At 38.9% G+C, this 20,284-nt stretch overlaps 1 protein-coding gene across 3 annotated transcripts in view; it reads left to right on the plus strand.

Moving 5' to 3' along the window:
- Positions 1 to 20,284, plus strand: part of LOC100540124 (putative acyl-CoA dehydrogenase 6) — an 81,084-nt gene that overhangs the window by 36,288 nt on the left and 24,512 nt on the right. For all 3 annotated transcript variants that reach the window (XM_085227451.1, XM_085227450.1, XM_085227449.1), the window contains exons 3-4: positions 10,170 to 10,299; positions 17,161 to 17,267. In XM_085227451.1, coding sequence (XP_085083577.1) covers positions 10,170 to 10,299; positions 17,161 to 17,267 — 237 coding nt within the window. The remainder of the gene's footprint in view (positions 1 to 10,169; positions 10,300 to 17,160; positions 17,268 to 20,284) is intronic.

Raw genomic sequence — 20,284 nt, forward strand, 5'->3', positions numbered from 1 at the left:
GGATCATGATGTCATCACTAAAGGTTGTTTTCTAAGTAGTAAGATGTTCTAAAAGAAAGTTGATGGTATGTTAGCTTCCACAGAATTGCCTCACTGGCCATTTATTGAAAAGATGTGCAAAAGGCCGCTCTGCTTATGCAAGGGGATGAAAAATGAAGGTGGATGATCGTGTAAGCGAGGGTGAGAGGTAGGGGTGTTTGCTCCCTTTTGTTTAAACACAGTTTTGTCATCAGAAGCCATCCGCTGTTAGGCGCACCCTACATTTGCAAGGTGAGGGCTCCATGCTCAGCATTACCCAGTGCTGGGCTCTCCCTTCCTCCCTCCTCTCCTTCCTTCCTCCCTTCTTTCCTCCTTCCCTTCTTCCTTCCCTCTTTCCTTCCCTCCCTCCCTCTCTCTTTTTCTTCTTTCTTTTTTACTTTCATTTTCTTTCTCTTTCTTTCTTTCTTTTTTTTCTCTTTTTCCCTCTTTCTTCTCTTATTTTGTTTTTTTGGTGTTTTTTTTTTCTTTCTTTATGACAATATTCCTAACACATAAGAAGAAATGTCATAATAAGAAAATGGATCTGATTCTTTTGTGTAAACCTTAAAATTCTGAAAATAGTGCCTCAGTTTGTTGGGAAGTGTAATTGATAAGGTCGGTGTTTTAGCCTACTCTTTAGGTAAGCTTGTATTTGGTGCATTTTTCATGTCATGCTTCAATTAATTCATTCTCAATTTAGTCTATTCTTTATCAATATTACTCTAAAATTCAGAAATAAGGATTAGCTACAGTCAGAACATGAGAAGGTTTTCAAACAAGAAATAAAAAACTCTTCACCAGTATGCAGTGTAGTAATAAAAACAGAGAAAGTCTATAGTATTGTTATTACAGTTGGCATTACCATGTTGGCATACTTTAAGCAAAAAATAAATACTTAAAAAGAGCCAGTATTTTATTTTGTTTCTTAATTTTCTGAAATAAGAAAATGTGCTTTAGTTCCTGCTTGATTTGTTTTATGTCCCCTGACCCAAAGTGACCAGGCTGTAGCCTAGGAGGTACTGTGATCTTTTTCAGACATAAAAAAAATTTTCCACTTTAATTTAAATATAATTTAATTTTCTATTTTTTTATTTTATTTTTTATAATGGAAAGAGAATTTCAGCTTCACATTAGAGGAATAGTGCTTATAACTTTCCTGCTGTTTCCGTGAAGTATAGCATGATCTCAAACCTTACTGATAATTTTGAAGCCTTTCAGCCTTCAAAGAACAGTGGTTTTGTTCTATCCTCAACTACTTGGAATGTATAGGGAGAGCTGAGTGTAAATTAATGGTTTGGGTGTGGAATTTCTCATTCTTCACGATTCAGGATTATTACGTAGCTGAGAGAAAGGAGGGACAACCACTGCTTCTCTGCTCACTGTTAGCTTTGAGTAAGAACAAGGTGATGGAAAATACTTTTAAAACTGAAATAGTATCTAGAAGACCATGGGGATGGAGAAATAGAGGCTGCTGTGCAGCCTTAGTGGAGGAGCTGCCCGGTGAGCTGTGCAACCACAACGAAGTGTACCTGTGTGATGCAGTCCTGCGCTGCTCCCATTGCTGCTGCCCTGCTGTGCTCAGTGAGGGCCTGGGCTGCAGCAGCCGGTGGTGTCACAGCTGGCTGGAGGCAGCTGGGAGAGCACAGAAACTCTCCTGTGGCTGTTGGCTGTTGGATGTGTTTCCAAAATAATGCCTCTGAAAATGTTGGCATGGAGAGCGTTTGAGATGGAAAGAGATGTAACTCTCAAACACCTGCCAAAAAGCCTTCATATGCTAATTTTATAATTGTGGGTTCTGTTTCTGAAGATTCCTACACCTACATACCCACAAGATGACCCTGTCTTTGTGGTTTCAGATGTTTCGTTTACTCAGTTACAGACAGCACACATGACAGTGCCATAAACCCTTGCTGCCTGCTGGATGGCTGCCAAGCCTGTTGTGTTTTTCAAGTTGTTTTGCAATGAGCTAGATCTAGTGGAAAGTGCATGGTACAACACAAACTTAAAAGCCAGTAGTTTTAGTATGTAGTTTTGACAAGAGCGTTTTCCATCATGAGCAAGCCCTCCCCCATCATCCCCAATTTCCATCTACCAGTAGATGTGTGAGAGTGATGTGGGAAGGCTGGTGATGGCTCCAGCTCTACTAGTAGTTCTCCTGTGATGTGAAAGGAAGGTGTGTTACTGGTGAGATCATGGAGCCACGAAGGTAACTGCTCAAGTATTTGGCAGCACTTCTAAGACAGGTTTTCCAGCACCTCCTCCAACAATTTCCTATTTTTGGGGAATTTCTTCTATACCTACAAACTCTTTTTGTTGCTTTTATTTTTGAATGTGAATGCTTTAAAGCTTGGTTTCGGAGTCATCCCATAAATAGAGATATATGCAGTGCAACGTGTGTTTTGATTTAATATGCTTCACCAGAATTATTCAGCATATGCAATAAAATTTAATTTCTTTGCAAATGTACCATGTGACTATATAGTCAAGGCATTGTTTTCCTGAAGAATACATTTAATGCTGTTACTCCAGTGTGAAATTTTAACAATGTGAATTTAAGATAAGATTTATTGTGTAGCTACTTAAAAAAAAAAAAGAAAGATTGAAATTAATAGGTGGCCTCTGACATTCTTGGAGCTCCTGAGTGACAGCTGCATGCTGAACATGCCTGCTCAAGTTCCTGAAGGCTAAGTTTTACAGAAAGTATTCACAATTAGAACAGGTTTGACTTTAGCTGCAAGCATTTAAACATTCAGAACTGCAGATGCAATTTCCTACAGAGTTAAATTTCCTACAGGCTAAATCAATGTTCTTTTTCCATTGTAAAAAATTACAGTTAAACTATGTACTAAAAAAGGTACTTATACAAGATAGGCTTTTCTGTGGATGTGTTTTTTTTTAAAAACTCATCCCATTTTTCTACAGAAAAGAACAGAGAAGTTCCTTCTATCACAGAGTATTCGATCTATATGTTACATACCTCATTGTGTCAGTTGGAAAATTACCTCTTAGGTATGTAATAGCTTGACATGTTTTTTGATTAGTGAACCATGCTACAGCTTTGTCGGCTCTGCAGCTGGGTGCTGTCATTTCCACTTGGAATGCCTTGCTTTTCCTGGCTGTAACTGCCTTCAACGCTGATTGTCACTGATTTAAGAACCAATTCAAAAAGAATAGACAGATAATCTGAATAATTTATTTTGTAGTATAGCACCAAAGATGATGGACTGTTTGTAGAAATTACATAATATTTTGAGTAGAAAGTTCTTTTGAAGAAAACAGTGTTGGACGAAGGATTTGATTTCTGGCATGCTTTGAGCTGTACTGGAAGTCCTTTCACCTGTGGTCAGTGTCTCCTATAAGACATGCCCTCCAATTTCAAGGTAAATAAAAGAAAATAGTGAGATAATATATTTCCCATTGGAGATTGTAGTTCAGATTAGAATTCTGTTGTGTTAGCTTTTTTAAAAATGGAGAAGGATGATCTATTTTACTATATAACATGGCTAGCATTGTAAGGGAAAGGATGTACACAACATCAGAGGTAGAAATGAGAACTAAAACAGATACTTTGAGTTCTGGATTAGTGCTTAAAGTGTTTGTCCATACTCAACAGACAAAGTTTTCAATTAATTTTTTTCCATTAAAATTACTGAGCATAGATCAAGTAGGGAAATGTCACTTATCAAAATGTTGATTTTGATGGAGAAAAGGAGGAAACGCACTGTTTTGACATTGCAAAATCTTCCACTTTCATCCCAGATTTTTCTTTTTTTTAATTATGAAATTTCTTTTATATTTTACTTGAGAAAAACAAACAAACAAATGAACTGAAATGGGAATGGAATTTCATGTCATAAAGAATTTGTTCACTTTTCTTGTTGTTGTTGTTGTTGTTGTTTTAAGTCTGAGTTCATACTCATGTTTCCTGGAAAACTGAAAATGTGCTCAGAAATAGGGATTCTCTTGTGTTGTTTTGTTTTACCTAATGACAGAGGGACATCAGTTCATAGTTGTCTGTGACTATGCTAAGAATGTGTTGATCTACAGTGTGACAGGTGTTCTGGGAGGCATAGTAGGGTTTGGTATCTGGGCCCAGCTCCTCATGGACTTTGGGAATTCAGCCACTGGAATACCTCTTGATCCTGCCCACCTGCACTAATTGAAGTTCTGTGGAAGCCTCCTGTGGTGGGTTTTTGTTTTGAATCCTGTGCTGCTGAACTAAACCTCAGCTGACTTTGCTGGCTCCAAAGCATATCCAAACTTCATTGTTTTATTCGCTACACGCATTCCTAAAGCCTTTTTCTGCTGGAGTTTTTTCAAAGCCAGCGTTTCTCAAATTTCTTTACGCACCCTTTCAGTTTATAATGCCTTGTGGAGATTGAAAGTTTTGGAACATGTGATCTAGTAAAAATTTATGTCTTTGGATGTGACCTTGTGAGCTGACTGGCTAACATTTTCCTTCTCAGACAAATATGAGTTCCCAAAAAGCTACTTATCAGCTTGAATTCGAATAAAAGCTTTTGTAGGAAAGAACATTAAATGCAATTTTCAGCTGGTAAATAGTCAGCCTTCATGTTAAGTCTTGGCATAGAAATGTTAATAGGTAGTAAATTTAATAAATGTTTAATCCCTGGCTCACATAATATTGCTTCTCAGTTCAATTATTTATGTAGAACACAGAGCCCAGAATGAGCTCTGGATGCTTTGAATACTGGCTGTGTGTCCCGCAGCCTTGCAGAAATGGAAATAATTAGCCTGCTTTTTGGTCAGAGGATTTGCAACAAAACTGAGTGCAGTTTCTTCTGCTTTCAGCTCTTGACACCATTTCAGAAAACACCCAAAAAGTCCTCACAAGCCAATGTACTTGTAACTGGAGTTCTTTGGGTTCTATCTGCTATCTGCTGTTTAATCGATTCCTGTTTGCTGTGATGTGTTCACTTACAGCATATTGTGTCTGTACTTCACTGTACTTTACTGCAGGTTCCTGAAAATATCTATTTATGTTTTCACACTTCTTCAGATCCCCTTGGAGGAAGATGTGCTGCAATGCACAGTAACGTGATAGTGTTATTCTTCTTTTTGTGAGAGGAAGAGTCCTGTGTAGCATACCAGCAGTGCATAAAGATGCTGTACCTGCATTACTCTTGTTGAGTGAGACTATTTGTAATGTTAATGTTAATCAATTAATGTTCAGTTCAGAATGAATGTAGACATTTGAAAGAAGGTGGCTGAGACCTGTGCAGTTACTCCCTTGGAAGGACAAGCACATTGTATGTGGGGTAACAGATAACCTGAAGGCAGGCCTTCGGACCTGGGAGAATTTGTGGTGGTGTGAAGAGGAGTGGGTCGGCACGTGCCCTGCTGAAGGATACTGGTGTAACGTGCCTGCTTGACAGAAGGGAGGCAACCTTCAAGCTGGAGAGGAGCAAAGGGAATAAAACTCAAATCCATAAACTTAAAGATCTACAAACTTAACCTGATATTTGGTCTGATTTTTGGATGGTCCTGTGTGGAGCCAAGAGTTGGTCTGGATCATCCTTTTGGGTCCCTTTCAACTTGGGATAGTCTATGACTCTAGGAACTTAAGCTGGGTGCAAATGCAGCGGATTGGAGCAAAGTGTGTGGTCAGTATGTGGAAGGGCCCTGGCAGCTTATGCTGGTGGACTGGCCGCAAGCAGCAGGGAGGATGCAGAGTTAATATTCTTGAAACCAAGGTTATGCCTTGTTTATGAGCTCGCCCAAATAGAAATCACATGAGAAGTCGCATGATTTTGCCATCAAAGCTCAGGAGGTGTGATATTCAGCCAGTACACCTCCTGATTTCATTTTTCCATGTGATTGTTTCCTATTTTCTTCATGCTGTGGTATTCAGTTGGACTGACATATTTAAACATATAATAACTGGGATCTGTGCTTTTTAACCTCAAAGAAAAAAAAAAAGAAACTGCAGAACAGTTTAAGTAGATGTTTGTGAAGTTGGTGTTAGGTTGGTTCTGAAGGGGAAAAATAATCATCTTAAAAGTAGGCAAAAAAGTCTGAGGGGTGTTTGAGCAGTGATCGTATCAAGTTACTCTGAGTTGAGGCTGATGCATCAGTTGGTGCTTAGGGCAGCATGCAATCTTGGATTTTCATTTTTCTTTTGTGTCTGCTGCATCTTTTCACACAGTTACTGCTCCCTGTGCTTCTTTCTTTTATGCTATCAGTATTTTGCAGCTTAGCCGTCCCTTCACTGTAATAATGTTTATATACCTATATACATATATATATATAGCTTTTCTTTGTGATTTCTGGAGAGCTCTGCTATCTTGAGTTTGAAGATACAGCAGATGGTACACTGCTAGTGCTTAGGGCAATTCGTTGTGTTACATGCTCATGACCATTTAGAAAATAAGGCTGGCTTATAGGTTTGTGAGGGAGTCTTTGGTCCTCAGAGGGTAACTGGTGCAGCTGCTGTGAGCCACTGGTTTAAAATACGTTGCTCTGGCATTCTAAAGCTGTGTCATAGACCCTCTTTAAACATGTCCATGCTTCTAGCTAGGCCGAGACCCATGTGGTGCATTTCCCTGCTGTTTCGCTTGTTTTTGTACAGAGTTTCCTATTTTTACATGATGAGAAAAATGTCTTCTGTATTTACCAGTGTAGCATATTGTTGACATAAACGCAGAGAGATTGCTCACCAGTTACCATCATTGTTGAAGCAGATTTAGATTAGGAAAAATAAATTTAATTAATTGCCAATTAAAATAGAATTGTATAGGGGGGGGGGGGGGGGGGGAAGACAAAACAGACAAAACATCACATTTTTTTCCAAAGCTCAGCTTCACTCCTTTGCCAGCTCCTCCATCTCCTCCCCCAGCCCCAAATAGCATAGGGGGAGGGGATGTGGGGGCTGCAATTAGTCCATAGCAACCCAGTCTCTACCACTCCTTCCCTCCTACATTTCTCCTCTGTTCCATCGCAGGTCCCTCCCATAGGCTGCAGTGTAGAACTTCTGTTTATGTGCATGTTCACATGAGCTTAGTTTGAGTTTTATAATTCAATTTCTTTGTATAAGTACCTGAAGTCGAACAATGGACAAGATAGCATATAAATCTTTTTAACAGCTGGAAGTTGTGCTATTGTCAGCAAAATAGCAACAATTTGAATATAGCAGAGTTGCCATTTTCTACCTGTTTCGAACTATAAATATGTTGGTGCATTAGACTTTCTGCCTGGTTTTGCTTCACTTTGGTATTTCAGTATTTCTTGCAAATTAAAAATGGAAATATAGCCAAACAGTTCTCTCAACATCACTCAGCTCAATTTAAATGAAGTATTTACCCTGGAAATGTTTTACATGTGAATATTTACATATAGTAAAACCAATCAAATCTGGAATTAGTTTGATTGCCTTAATCATGGATTTTTCACCAAAAATGATACTGGGCACAATATTTGCTTTTCTGAATGAAAATTATATCAACCTAGTAGCATTGCAGCACTGGATAGATAACTGTAGAAAGTATCATTTTGTATACAGAACTAATGAATATAACCCTCCTGCCCACCAACAGTAAAAATTCTGTTTTCAGAATTAAGCATTCATTTTGTACAACGTTCACCATTATCTCTTCAGGAGGTGGAAATGAGAAGATCTAGCTGTTCTGTTTGGTGTGAGCTGAGTGCTTGTTCTGAAGGAAGCTGTGGGCTGCCATAGGCCACCTGAGCGATGGTGAGTGCGGTGTGGGTGTGTGATGGTGCACCTTGGGTGCTGAGGATGATGTCTACCTTCCTCCCAAGACATCTTCAAAAGAAGTGCTCCCTATAATCTATAATATAATACATAATAATATATAATAATATATAATATATATATAATATAATAATTATAATCCCTATAAGCACGTACATTTCTCCATGAGTTGCTTTTGTCCTTGCCTTCTGGAGCAGAATTGATACATTCAGATGTTGCCTCTTGAGTAATGTTCCTGCAGCTTGCTTCAACCTTTCTGGCCTGTCTTCTCTGGTTGTCTCCTATGTTATCCATCCCAACAATCAAATTCTTTGGAGTGTCATCATCTAGTGGGTGGCAGCCCTGCCCATGGTTTGTGGTTTGGAACTAGATGATCATTTGATGGTCCCTTCCAACCCAAGCCATTCTGTGATTCTTTGCTAGGGCTTCCCCCTCAGCTTCTCAGCTTCTGAGTCTTTGTACTGTTTCTTCTGTCACGAAGGAAATTCATCAAATATCACCACTTTGAGAGCTGTTCTTTTGCAGCATTTTGTTTTTGAAATGTGCTATATAATACCTACTCTTAAATGAGGATATTTTAAGTCTGCTACGTGATAACATATTATGAGTTAATGTACAAACAAGGAATGTGTGTAAGGTGCACATCTGCATAAAACAGTTCTTTTTGGGGTTTGCTGTGTCTGTAACATCCCTTTTATGAACTTGCTCTGTGTAAATCATGGAACAAAGGGTTTGACTTCTGAAAGCGTGTCACAGAAAGGAATATAAATGCTTTGTAGGTGAAACAAAAGACAAAATCAGTAAAAACTGCGGTTTGGCAATAAAGTGATGAATTATTTTAGAAAATTAAAAGCAAAACAAAATCAAGTGGAAAGTGTTTGTGTAGTGCCAAAACTGAGGCTATTACAACTCTGGTGCTTTTCCAGTTTGCTGAATGTTTCCTTATCAAGAAAGTACTTCTATAACAATAAGTTTTCCAGCTGACCCATTGCTTCCCCATGCTGAGTACTAAGTAGTTAAAAGTTCTCCTGTAGTTATAAGAAGGAATTGGATTATCTACCATGCTAAAGGTGTTCCCATGTTACTATCTTCTCACTGTACTGCAGCATCTCCTAGTAGGAATTTAAATTTTATCTATGTTTTTAAGAAACTTGCTTTATTTTCAGATAAAAATTTTGAAAGGTAACTATTGTGTAATTCTGATAATCCAGACCATTCAGACTGAAAATTGAACTTCACACTTAGTTTTTTCGATTTATCATTTTCCTTCTCTCTGTAGAAAAGAATGCACAAAGGCAGTCTCTGTGAGTTCAGGAAATAGATGATAGCATACTATCATCTGTGTTTGTGTGCACTGTGATGTTTTTAATTTTAATTAATGGTGTTTTTTGAAAATGTCTAAGAGCAGAAAAGAAGTGAGTTCAGATAGTACTTGACATCAGCAATGATAACGGAAGGTGGTCCTTTGCCCTGTGTTGGGGAGGGAAATCGTATATCTGTTTATTTGATATTTTCTTATCTGGCCTTCAAATGAGTAAAAAGATTAAAAAGGAGGAAAACTTTATGCAACCATAACTACTATGCAGTCAACTAATGACGTCCAACAGACAGCTCTTTCACACAGTATTTTCTCTGGAATAAAAGCTATTTAGTACGGATAGAAATTACCTCATCCATCATAGAAGCATAGAAGTGTTCTGTTACTCTATGTGGAGGTTTATCAGTGCTGGGCCGGGGAAGGAGATGACGAATGATATCCTCTTTAATTGAATTTGCAGAATGGAATGCAGGGAGGAAGAACGCCCTGGGCCATCAACCTTGTATTAATGAAAAATGCTTTAATGACAGCAATGACCAGGTGCCAGGATATGAAGTATGCCTGTTTGGTGTTGTGCTTCTGTTTAACATTGAGTTTTGAGCTACAGAGGCAACTTCACATGTGGACACCATGCGCACGTGGTCTTGCTTTGTGCTAACTTGATTGCTCGGTGGGAGAAAGATGTTTCCACTGGAGTGCAATGGGGGATGAGATCAAATATAATATAAGCACGTCTTTGTGGCAATTTCTTCTTTAGAAAAAAGTGATTTTCCCTGTTGATGTCATTTTCTGCAGCAGTTACTGTTTTCTGCCCTTTCCAGTAAAAGTAATGATGATATGTAACTTATCCAGAGGTGACCTGATACAGAATTTTAAGTTCAGGGTTTATAAAGAAAACTGTGACATCACTTTTCTGAAATGAAATCTGATAAAATCAAATACTTACAAGTTAGCAGCAAATTGCAGTTGGCAAGTTTTTGCAATAGCAGTATTTTTTTTCTTGTCATTTATGCCAATTTGGAACATCACTGTGACAGATGTTTTTTTTTCCATGGAATATATAACATCAGTATGATAGATTTTATTTTTTTTCCCCCCCAGAATATGGTGGAATGGGCTTGGACTTCTCCTATAGCATTGCAGTGGCAGAGGAGCTGGGAAGTATCCGGTGTGGAGGTATCCCTATGGCTATTGGGGTGCAAGCTGGTATGGCCACTCCTGCGCTAACAAGGTAATTTTCAAAATGTTTTGTTTAGCCTAAAGCCCAAGCTGTTGTGTGTTTAAGCTTAAAAAACATCCAGCCACATGTTTTAGAGTAGGAGGAAACGTTACTGCTCAGATTATGTTGTAGCTGCTCATTAGTAAGGCTTGAGAAATGAACATGCTTTCTACCTGTCTTTCACACAGGTTTATTTAGGGGAGAGAATGCGAATTTTTAATATTAGAGTATTATATAACAAAGGTAGGCCTTGTTTAGTAGTAAGTGATCTGTTTCCAAACACAGAACCTTGGTGCTAGAATCAATTAAACAGTCATGATTCCAGAATCCATGTTAGTGCATTTTTTTCTTAGCTAGATATCCCAGTGCAGTCATACTAAGGTCACATTTAGTTGTAATTATTAGAATGAGTCTAATTGTGTTTTAACATTTACTCGCTTTTTTCCAGTATTTCAAGGTGTTCCTTGCCAGCTCTGGCTTTTCAGAAATAATGATCAGGATTGGTGTAAATCCTGCTAAAATTTTAGCACATATTATGCTGCCTGAACACTCCCATTCAAGTCAATTACTCATCATACTTTTTCTCATGTGCTTATGTCAGTGTTCTTCTTTTATCATTTTATATCACTCAAGCTCCTACACTCTTTTTTTTCCCTTCCCTCAGTAAGAAGCAATTGCCTATTCTCTACCTTGACCTTGTAGCTTCACAGACATTCTGCTTCAAAATAACAGTCTGCAAAACTAGAGGGAGGTGACACACTGCGCCAGCAGTTTGCCCCGGGATATGAGTTCATCTAAAAGCTCTGGAAGGTAGTGGTGGGAATTAACTTCAAATAATGATTATGAAGTCAGATTTTTTTCAGTACTAAATAGATATACAAGAGAGTACTTGCACAGAAAAGCTTTTCAGTGTTTTGTTTGTCTGTTCATTCTATTAGAGAAAATATTTCTTAATCCAACTGGAATTTGGACTCTCTTCCCAATCCATCCATCCATCCATCCATTCTTCTACTAGCTATGTGTGACTTTGAAGATCTTAACCATAGAATACATTTCTAAAAATTTTGTTCTCCTTTGTGTAATGCACCAAAATCTTGCTGAAATTGTGGAGGTGATTACGTCTGTTGCAACAGACTTATTTATATTCTAGTGGAGGAAAAAAATACAACACTAAACCACTGATATTTTAAAAGACCTTGCCTCTTTTTATTCCCAAAGTTTTAGGAAAATCTGTGGGTAAAATAAGATAGAATTTTCTTCCACAGCAGACTTTTTGGCTTTATGTTGCTCTGTTCTGGTGCAACAGTGAAACTACATACATTTGTGTTAGTGAAATCCTAAAGAAGATGTTCGCAGAAAGTGAATTTGAAATTTTTGAATTTGAATTTTTTTAGCTAAGTATTGTTATAGATGATGCATCGATGATGCACAAAATAAACTAATACAGAAATCAAACATTATACCCTGAAAAATAATTTAAAAGAAGATTGAAAGGCATTTGTTGACTTTCCTAAATTTGGGTTTCATTAAGCAGGTTTTGAAAATGTTACTCATATCTGCTTGCCTGTTCATGCTCTTTCCACCTTTCACTTCTTTGGTTTTTTTTTTTACTGACAACCTTCAGAAGACTGTATGCATGATCATACTTGGAAGCAACCCTGCAGATTTTGAATTATGTGCACTTCTATTGTGCAGACAATTACAGGAGAAAATAGTTGTGCTTTACTGAAAGAAGCCCAGACTGACTGCTCTGTTATTTTCAGATAAGTGAAGCAGTAGCACTTCTAAATTTGAGAACAACATACATAATGTTCAGTCAACAGTGACCTGGCCTGTGATGTATCTGGTTCTGAACATAACTCTCTGTCAGATCTTTCAAATGCATTCTGGATAAAGTGCCTCTCTTGCTTTCATGCTTACAAGCAGAGCGGAGGAAGCAGCTCTCAGCTGAGGCAGTGAATGAAATACTGTTCCCTGGGCTTGTAAAAAAAACCTATAGTGTGACACATCCATAATCATATCAGCATAAAGTTCTTTTATCTCATCAACAGACACTAAACTTTATAGGAAGACAGTAAGGATAGTGAGGACTTTTCAGTGGGAAGAATGCTTTTCCATTTCATTGACTTACGCATTGCAGATTCTTTCTCTGTGCTGAACAATGGCTGAGAATTAGTGTCAGAAACATGAAGATGTTACTGTCTCTGCTCCTGTTTGCTGTAAGGGAAATAAGTTACAGCTGTCAGTAAAAATAGTGGTTCTGAAATGCTCTATTATCCGCTTAATCAGCTGGGGAAATGGTGAAAATGGGAAGAGGTGATCTGACAGCTGGGTGGCTAGCCTACAGGCTCAGCATAGGAGAACTCTGTTTTGTGCTCCTTCAGCAATCCTGTGTAGTCCACATCATTTGGTACTGAATTTGTTAGCATGCTGGGCTTGTCCTGAGCCATCAAAGAGACTGCTGCAGATTAAGTAAGGAAAAACAAAGAAGTTATCTGAGAAGCCCAACTTCTGAGGAGATCTAAAATATTTCTACCAACATTGCTCATTGTCCTGTTTTTCCAGATCTCCTTTGTGCCCCTCTGGGTGCAGGAGCTATAAGCCAATTCCTCCCAAGCCTAGAGCAGGCACAGGCCAGAAGCAGTGCACCCACACTGGGTGGAGCGGCCTGTGCTGGTAAGTCCTGTGGAAAGTTAGAGGTTGTCCACATCTGGGTGCAGACGTGGTGGAAGAGCTTCTACGACCAGATTGATATGGGTACTCTGAGGCAGTGTGAAGCCAAGCAGCTGCTTCCTAACTATCTTCTCTGAAAGCAGTCACACTGCTGTCCCTCTCTCTGAGGGTGCTGTAGGCTCTGGTGACAGCTGGCCATTCTGCAGCCTGCCTGGTGGGGGGGAGCCGCAGGACACCAGTCATGCTAAAAACTGCATTCTCTGAAGAAGATAATCTTTAATTTGACTCTTCTTTCACAATGCCCGCACTTCAGTGCAAAACTAAATAAATAGTTCAGTGCATTCCTAAATAAATAGAAGATTGACATAATCATTCTTTACCAGAACGCTTGGAGTAGTCAGAATGGGCTCCTGGGTTTCCCATCTGTTTTCTTTTCAGAATGCCTCTGCAGCTCAAGCTGAACAATTTATTTCATATAGTCTTCAAATAACTCAAGCTTAAAGGCTTGATAAAAACTGGGAGCCAGAGTATTTTTCTTAGTGGTTTTTTTTTTTTTTTTTTCCTTATGCTGTCTTTTATGATAAGTAAATAAGTTTTCTAAATGTGGGTGTTTTTAAATTTGCATGTCTTCTTATCTTGACTGAAATAGGGACTCACAGAGAGAAAGCTGATTGCAGTATGGATTCCTTTAAAGCCGTTGAAAGCCAAATTGCTGATCCTAAGGAGGCTTTCCTACTGCCCGAGGGAGCTTGATGCTGTTCCCCATGCATTTCTTTCCCTGCCTGTAAGGAGAATTTATTGCCTTTCATCTTCTCTTGCTTCTTTCCATGTACATTGAGGACCCAAGGAGTACTGCTGAGCTGGGACTAGACTTAGATGGTAGGATGTCTGTGCAGGATACACAGAAATCATGCAAAAGCATGGCATGTGGCAAATGTATTATTAATAGTTCGAGTATGGGAACAGAATAGAGAGGGAACTGGAAGAAATTCACCTGTTGCTATTAAATGATCATAGGTCAGAGTGACCTTCTTTGGGTGAAGGAAATCCTCTTTCTATTCCTGGAAAGTCCATGAGCAAATTCCTCTGTCATCTTTGACATAATATAGAATAATGCATAGATCACCTGAAAGCTTTTTTTGCTTTATTTTGCTTTGATGTTGAATAATTCTTCTGAAGTTGCTGCGCCATTAATGCCTACCTTCAAGCCTGTTGAATATGTGAATGTGCATCAGGATCAATATTGTCTCTCACAACTGTTCTTGAAATGCCTGTTTAGGAAACCTCTTCAGGGGTAGTATTATATTCCCTTTCAAGAGGTCCAGAGGCCCATGTGAGAATTTGGAGTAGGCTATATTTCTCGAATGTTTAAGCGCCAGTGCAAGAAAGCTTCAGTTAATCAAATGCTGAGAGCTGTGCTAGAGCTGCCTGCAGTTGTTCATATTCAAAATTTCAGTTTGCACTTAATCATGAATCAAACTATGTCAGTTCTACTCAGAACCTCCTATGCTAATTTAATTAATACATTTCAGCTTAGCATTTTTCTCTCAGAAGCAAAAGAAACAAAAGTGAATGAGATCTGCAGCTCTAATAAGGTGATTATCGGCCCAATTAAGTCAGAACAGTGATGTGCAATAGACATATTTTCACTCAATATAGCAATCAAACCTGTCAGAAACACTTTTTTTATATATTTGAGATTAACAAAACTGGCTGCCATTTTCTAATTTGCAGAGCACATAAACAAAACTGGGTGAATCAGGAATACATTCTAACATCTGTATTTCATCATAATTCTTTCACCTTTTACACACAATTTATGAGGTTGTTTATCACTGTCATTTTTGTGTCTATATTCATGACATTCAACTAATGTTACTTACAAAGTGTGGACTATTTTCATGTAGTTCTTAATGTTAGAATTTCACATGTGGAACTTCTGGATTACCCAACGTCAGCAAGGAGCTCTAGTTTATTGCCCATAGACTCCGTGTCTGTATCTATAGGTACACACCTGCATGAAAATGACTTTGAGATGGATGTTAATGCTTCATAGTTAATGATGTGGGACTCTATGCTTGAGGGTATGATCACAGCCCAGAAAGCAGACATAATCTGATCTATCTTGAGTCAGAGCAAGACTCGTTGCATAGTTTTCTCATGCTGGAGCTGTTAAACTGGAAAGAAGTGAATACTACATTTATGCAAACCTGATACCTTTCCAGGATGTACTTAAGGTGAGTAGAATTTAACAAAAGCAATATACTTCTAACAATAGCTGGCCATTTGCTGGGCTGCACATCCTTCCTGCAGAGCATGATCTTCTGAAGGTAGCATTGGCAGACTACTTTTTTAATTACTAAATAACTTCATCTCCAGGCTCATTTTTGGGAAGAGCTGAACTGTTTTCTGGAACTTAAAACAAGCAAACAAATCTGTCAAATCTAAAATATTTTCTTTCTGAGGAAATTTCTTGCCATGGAAATCCTATATTCAAATAACTAAGGGTTGGCAAAGTTTTAAGCAATGGTAAGCATTGCCAGAACTCCCTAATAGGCAGTGCTTCCAGCTCGTCTCATAATCTGAATTTTTATGTTGTTTTTGGTTTGTTTAAAGAGTGCTCTCAGCTGGCCACACACAATCATGTTCTAAGGAAAAACAACTACAGTGTATAACAGACCAGGGGAATGAACACTGCAAGCTTACTTCTTGTATTTATTTGGGACTGCAGCTGTGATTGTTATGGGCCAGGACAGCACTAGGAGCTGAGCTCCTTGCGTGCACAAAGGGAGAGTGTCTGCCAGCTCCCACTCTGGTCTCTGGCTTCTTGTGGCCTCTGACTGCTTTGTGGCAGAGTGAAAGCAGAGGAAAAGGGTCAGCCTTGGAAGTATGGTGCCGGTATTGTAGAAAGCCCAGCCAGCTGCAGCCTGCTTAGGCAGCTGGTGAGCCAAAGGTCAGTTGAAACACTGACCTGAGAAACCTCTTAGCTAGGAGGGCACATTATCACTAATTGTAAAACATCTATTTCCTGGCTGTTATGGATTTCTGCTCACAGAGGAGAGGTCTCACAACCCAAGGACTTTTGTTTTTGGGACAGGAGAGGTTTAAGAACAAGAGTGTGAGCTAACCATTCAAGCTCCAAGACCAAACTTGAAAGTTGGTTAAGAAAAAAATCAACCATGAAACCACACTTTGAATAGGTAAAAGCAGCTAAATTTAGGAAAAAAATTAAAAAATCTCTTTCGGGGAAGGAGAAGAAGTCACTGTTTCTTGGAGCCTTAATAAAAAAGGCACTGTTACACAAGAGCCCTCAAGCTCCTTTGCCGACATCCCATAGGGAAAGAGGGACATTTCTGGGGAGGGATGGCTGACCCTCAGCAGCCTTTCTGCCTTTTGGAGGGGAAAGGACAAAGGAGAGACAGGCATTGCTTCACAACTGTCTTTCTGCAGACTGTTCATCCTCGTTCTTCCTCCCTTCCTCCCTGTCCAAGAGTGCTTCTTCATTTTTCCTCTACCATCTTGTTGAAGAAGTAGCAGCCCTGCTCTACTAAGGCTCATGGTGTCACAAAAAGAGGTTTGGTCCTCCTCGTGTGGGTGTACAGGGCAGGCAGCTGGTAGCCCAGAGCACTGAGTTTAGGTGTTTTAGAATGGGTGTTCACTAGTGAGATTAGGTTCCTAGGAAGCTGAGATTAGGCTCCTGAGGGGAAAGGTTTTATCATATGCACCTATTGTTTCTTTTTCATCAGCTGGCAGATTTGGCTGCTATTTTGGTCACTGTTTTGACAAGAAGCATAACTTTTTAGTCACTACTAAAACCTAGCAAAGAGTTGGTACAGAAGTCAGAAGGTATGCAGAGAGAGTGTCTTCTGTCCTGCTTCCAGCTCAGGAGCCAACATTTCTTTATGTTTGATAGCTCTCAAAGCAGCAATTGTAAAGATAAGATTTGGAACATTAGAACCACACATTTCCTTAGAAGTAAGATGTTTGTATAAGCCTTACTTAAAATGGTTGTGGCTGCACTTCCAGTGAAGATTGATTCATAGCTTTGCACAAAGTCCCTTCTCTCTTTGGCTTCAGGATAGATTTTACCTAGTCACAGACAAATTGATCACTGAGTAAAACAAAATTTGTGAGTAGTCTGTAAATAAAGTTTACCTCCAAAAGCTTTTAATACCCTATCTTTTTATTATGTTGTTGCAGATTTGGTTCTGATGAGTTGAAAAAACAGTTCCTCACACCAACTATATCTGGAGATCTTGTGGCATGTTTGGGAATCAGCGAAGCTGGAGCTGGATCAGATGTTGCAAGTAAGTTAACCTAGCAAACTGCCAATTTCAGACAGCTTGGTATTTTAGTGGAAGGAATCTGGCTTCACTGATGCCTGCCCTTACTGTCAGCATTTATAAGAAATACAAAAGAAATTCTGGAATAGTGAAAAAAGTAAAAAGTAATATTCTAGGAGCAGTAATACATAGACTCATAGAACTGTAAAATGGTTTGAGTTGGAAGGGACGTTTACGATCATCTAGTTTCAACATCCCTGCTATAGGCAGGGACACCTCCCTCTAGATCAGGTTGCTCAAAGCCCCATCCAGCCTTGCTTTGAATGCTTCTAGGGAGGGGGCATCCACAACCTCACTGGGCAACCGTTCCAGTGTCTCACCACCTTCACAGTAAAGAATTTTGTCCTCATATCTAGTCTGAATCTATCCTCTTCCAGTTTAAAGCCATTTTCCCTTGTTCTGTTGCTACATGCCCTTATAAAAAGTCCTTCCCCAGCTTTCCTATGGTCCCCCTTCAGGTACTGGGAGCTGTTACAAGGTTCCCCTGGAGCCTTCTCTTCTGTAGGCTGATGAGCCCCAGCTCTCAGTTTGTCCTCTTAGGAGAGGTGCTCCTCTGATCATCTTTGTGGCCTTCCTCTAGATCCTCTCCACAGCTGCATGTCCTTCTTGTGTTGGGCACCCCCACAAACATCTGATTCATCCAAAAGCCAAATAATTGAATGTGTTTGTCAGTGAATAAATAGATGTAAGCTGAGCAGAAGAGGTTAATATACAGCTGTCAGGCTGACCCTGGATTTCTCTACTGTTTTTGTCCCTCTGCTGTCTGGCCTGTTGTGTCCAAGCTCCAGATTGGTGTACTCCAGTTGCACTGTCACCATTAGTTGTGCAAACCTACAGGAGTATGTGATACAGTGTGCCTTGTTCAAATGGACAAGGCTTGCACTTCCTTAATACAGACTTCCCCACTGAATGCAGACAGATTGCAGAGCTAGTCCCTTCTGAAACTGATGGCATCATACTTTTGCAATAAGTTCTTCTACCTCATTCTTACCTCACCACCTCCAGTCATTTCTGTCTCTGAATGGGTAATTATTTTATTTAGGGATAATGAATAATTTGCCATATCAAATGTATGAGCTTTGTGATTTAGTTACTTTGCATGAAACTGTTTTTCTTGTTTCAGTACAAGAATATGTTTAAAAACAGCAACAAGTCAGCCTATCATTCTGAAGTGCCTGAGACAGTAGATAATTAAATTACAGCAGATTTTATAGTAGGAGATGTCTCACCTGATTGTGGAATGTGCGCTTAAAGGAAAAGAGAATGACAAGAAACTACTGTATACATCTTGCTATTTTGAATGGCTAAGCTGAACATACTGTGCTCTTACAAATTATGGAGATTACTACTTCTACAAAAATCAACAAATTTAACAAAAGTTTTTGGTCAGCAAAACCAGTACCTATGTCCATCTCCTCATTCCAGATCACATTGTTTTCTCAAGACAAACAGATAATTGATTATTACGTATCACAGCAAAGAGGTGCAACAAGCATCTTTTCCAAAGGGAGTTAATGGGGTGTAGCAGAAATGCTAAGTCAGGGCTTGAACCAGTGATTGAGCACCTGGTGGGAAGGCAGGGCCGAGGGAGCTCAGGTGGAGACTTCTTCCAGACCTCATTTAAGAGTTGGCAGTGGAGGCAGGGGAATCTTGTTGGAGATCCCTGTGTACCTAAGGCCTTCTGAAGGTAAATAAATTCCTTTGTTTCTCTGTCCACGACTGGCATATTTGAGCATGTTCTTACTTGCTGCAACCTAGGACTTTGCTACTATGCTGTCATTCTGTGTTTTCTATCATGTTACAGCATTACATGGGGGAAATTAAATGAAGGGGCTATAAATCTTCCTGCATGATCCAGAGCCATTTTCCCTTCTACCTAATTAACGTTGTTAATAAGAAAAATCCATAATTTTTATAGGCTTGTTATTTGTAAAATAATTTGAAATTTATATTTCTCTCTTGTAGGAAACGCATCATTTGTTTTAGCTAATGCTTCTGTAGTTAAATTACCTGATTATCAAGACTTCCCAAGTATGGTTGTAATTTTTGGATGTAGTCTTCTAGACAACAAATAACAAATATTCTTTCAATTGTGTGTTGCTTATGATCTAAATTAATTGGTATGGTACACTTGGATTAATGAAATTAAAGAAAGATTTGGAGTATACTCAGGTTTATCCTATGAACCCAGGTTGTCAGTGTCACAGTTAGACAGACGGCAGGATGACAAGTGATATTTTTTCACCTGCCATTAAAGATTTTATCCTTGAAATAAATCTGGAAACTAGACTATGGTGTTCTTAAAGGGTAACTAGATGGGTCACTTAGTTATGTGTAGCACTAGTAATTTTTTCTCATGTGACTTGTGTTAACTGTGGTGATCATCATCTTTACTAGTTTTTCACTGAAATATTGGGAGATAACAGCAGTAATTCTTATTACTTGCACCTGCTTGCCATGTTGACTTTGAAAACTCAGAATCATCCTTTTTTCTGGGTAACACCTGAGTTATCTGTTAGTGATGTCTCCCAGGTTTGTCTCACCAACACATTTCACAGATGTATTCCTGCTCTTCTTCTAAAGGTCATCACTGGAAACATGCAATCAGTTTCAATCAAAGACTGTTGTCCAAAGAGAAGCTCCACAGTATTCTCCCTGCATGTCACACTTTATTAATGCAACCTTATGTTATTTCACACTGCCAAGTTCCTTACCCTCATTTCCAGTTTGGACGTGATTTTTGACTTAAAAAAATAATAATAATAAAAATTTTTTACTCATGGTTGCCTAAGAACATATTTTAGTTTGCTTGGGCACAGCAGGATCTGTTTCCATTTCTGATTTTTCTCTAGAAAATCCATTTTCATAATAGTTGTATCAGGTTGCTTTAAATAAGGTATCGCTGGTGAACTGAGTTTTCTTTCGAAATGTATTCTAAGTCTCTGCAGCTTTCTGAGACTAAGAACCTTTGTTATCACTAA

The sequence above is a fragment of the Meleagris gallopavo genome, chromosome 6 (genome assembly GCF_905368555.1).
Source record: "Meleagris gallopavo chromosome 6, MGAL_WU_HG_1.1, whole genome shotgun sequence".
In the NCBI taxonomy this organism is placed as follows: Eukaryota; Metazoa; Chordata; class Aves; order Galliformes; family Phasianidae; genus Meleagris; species Meleagris gallopavo.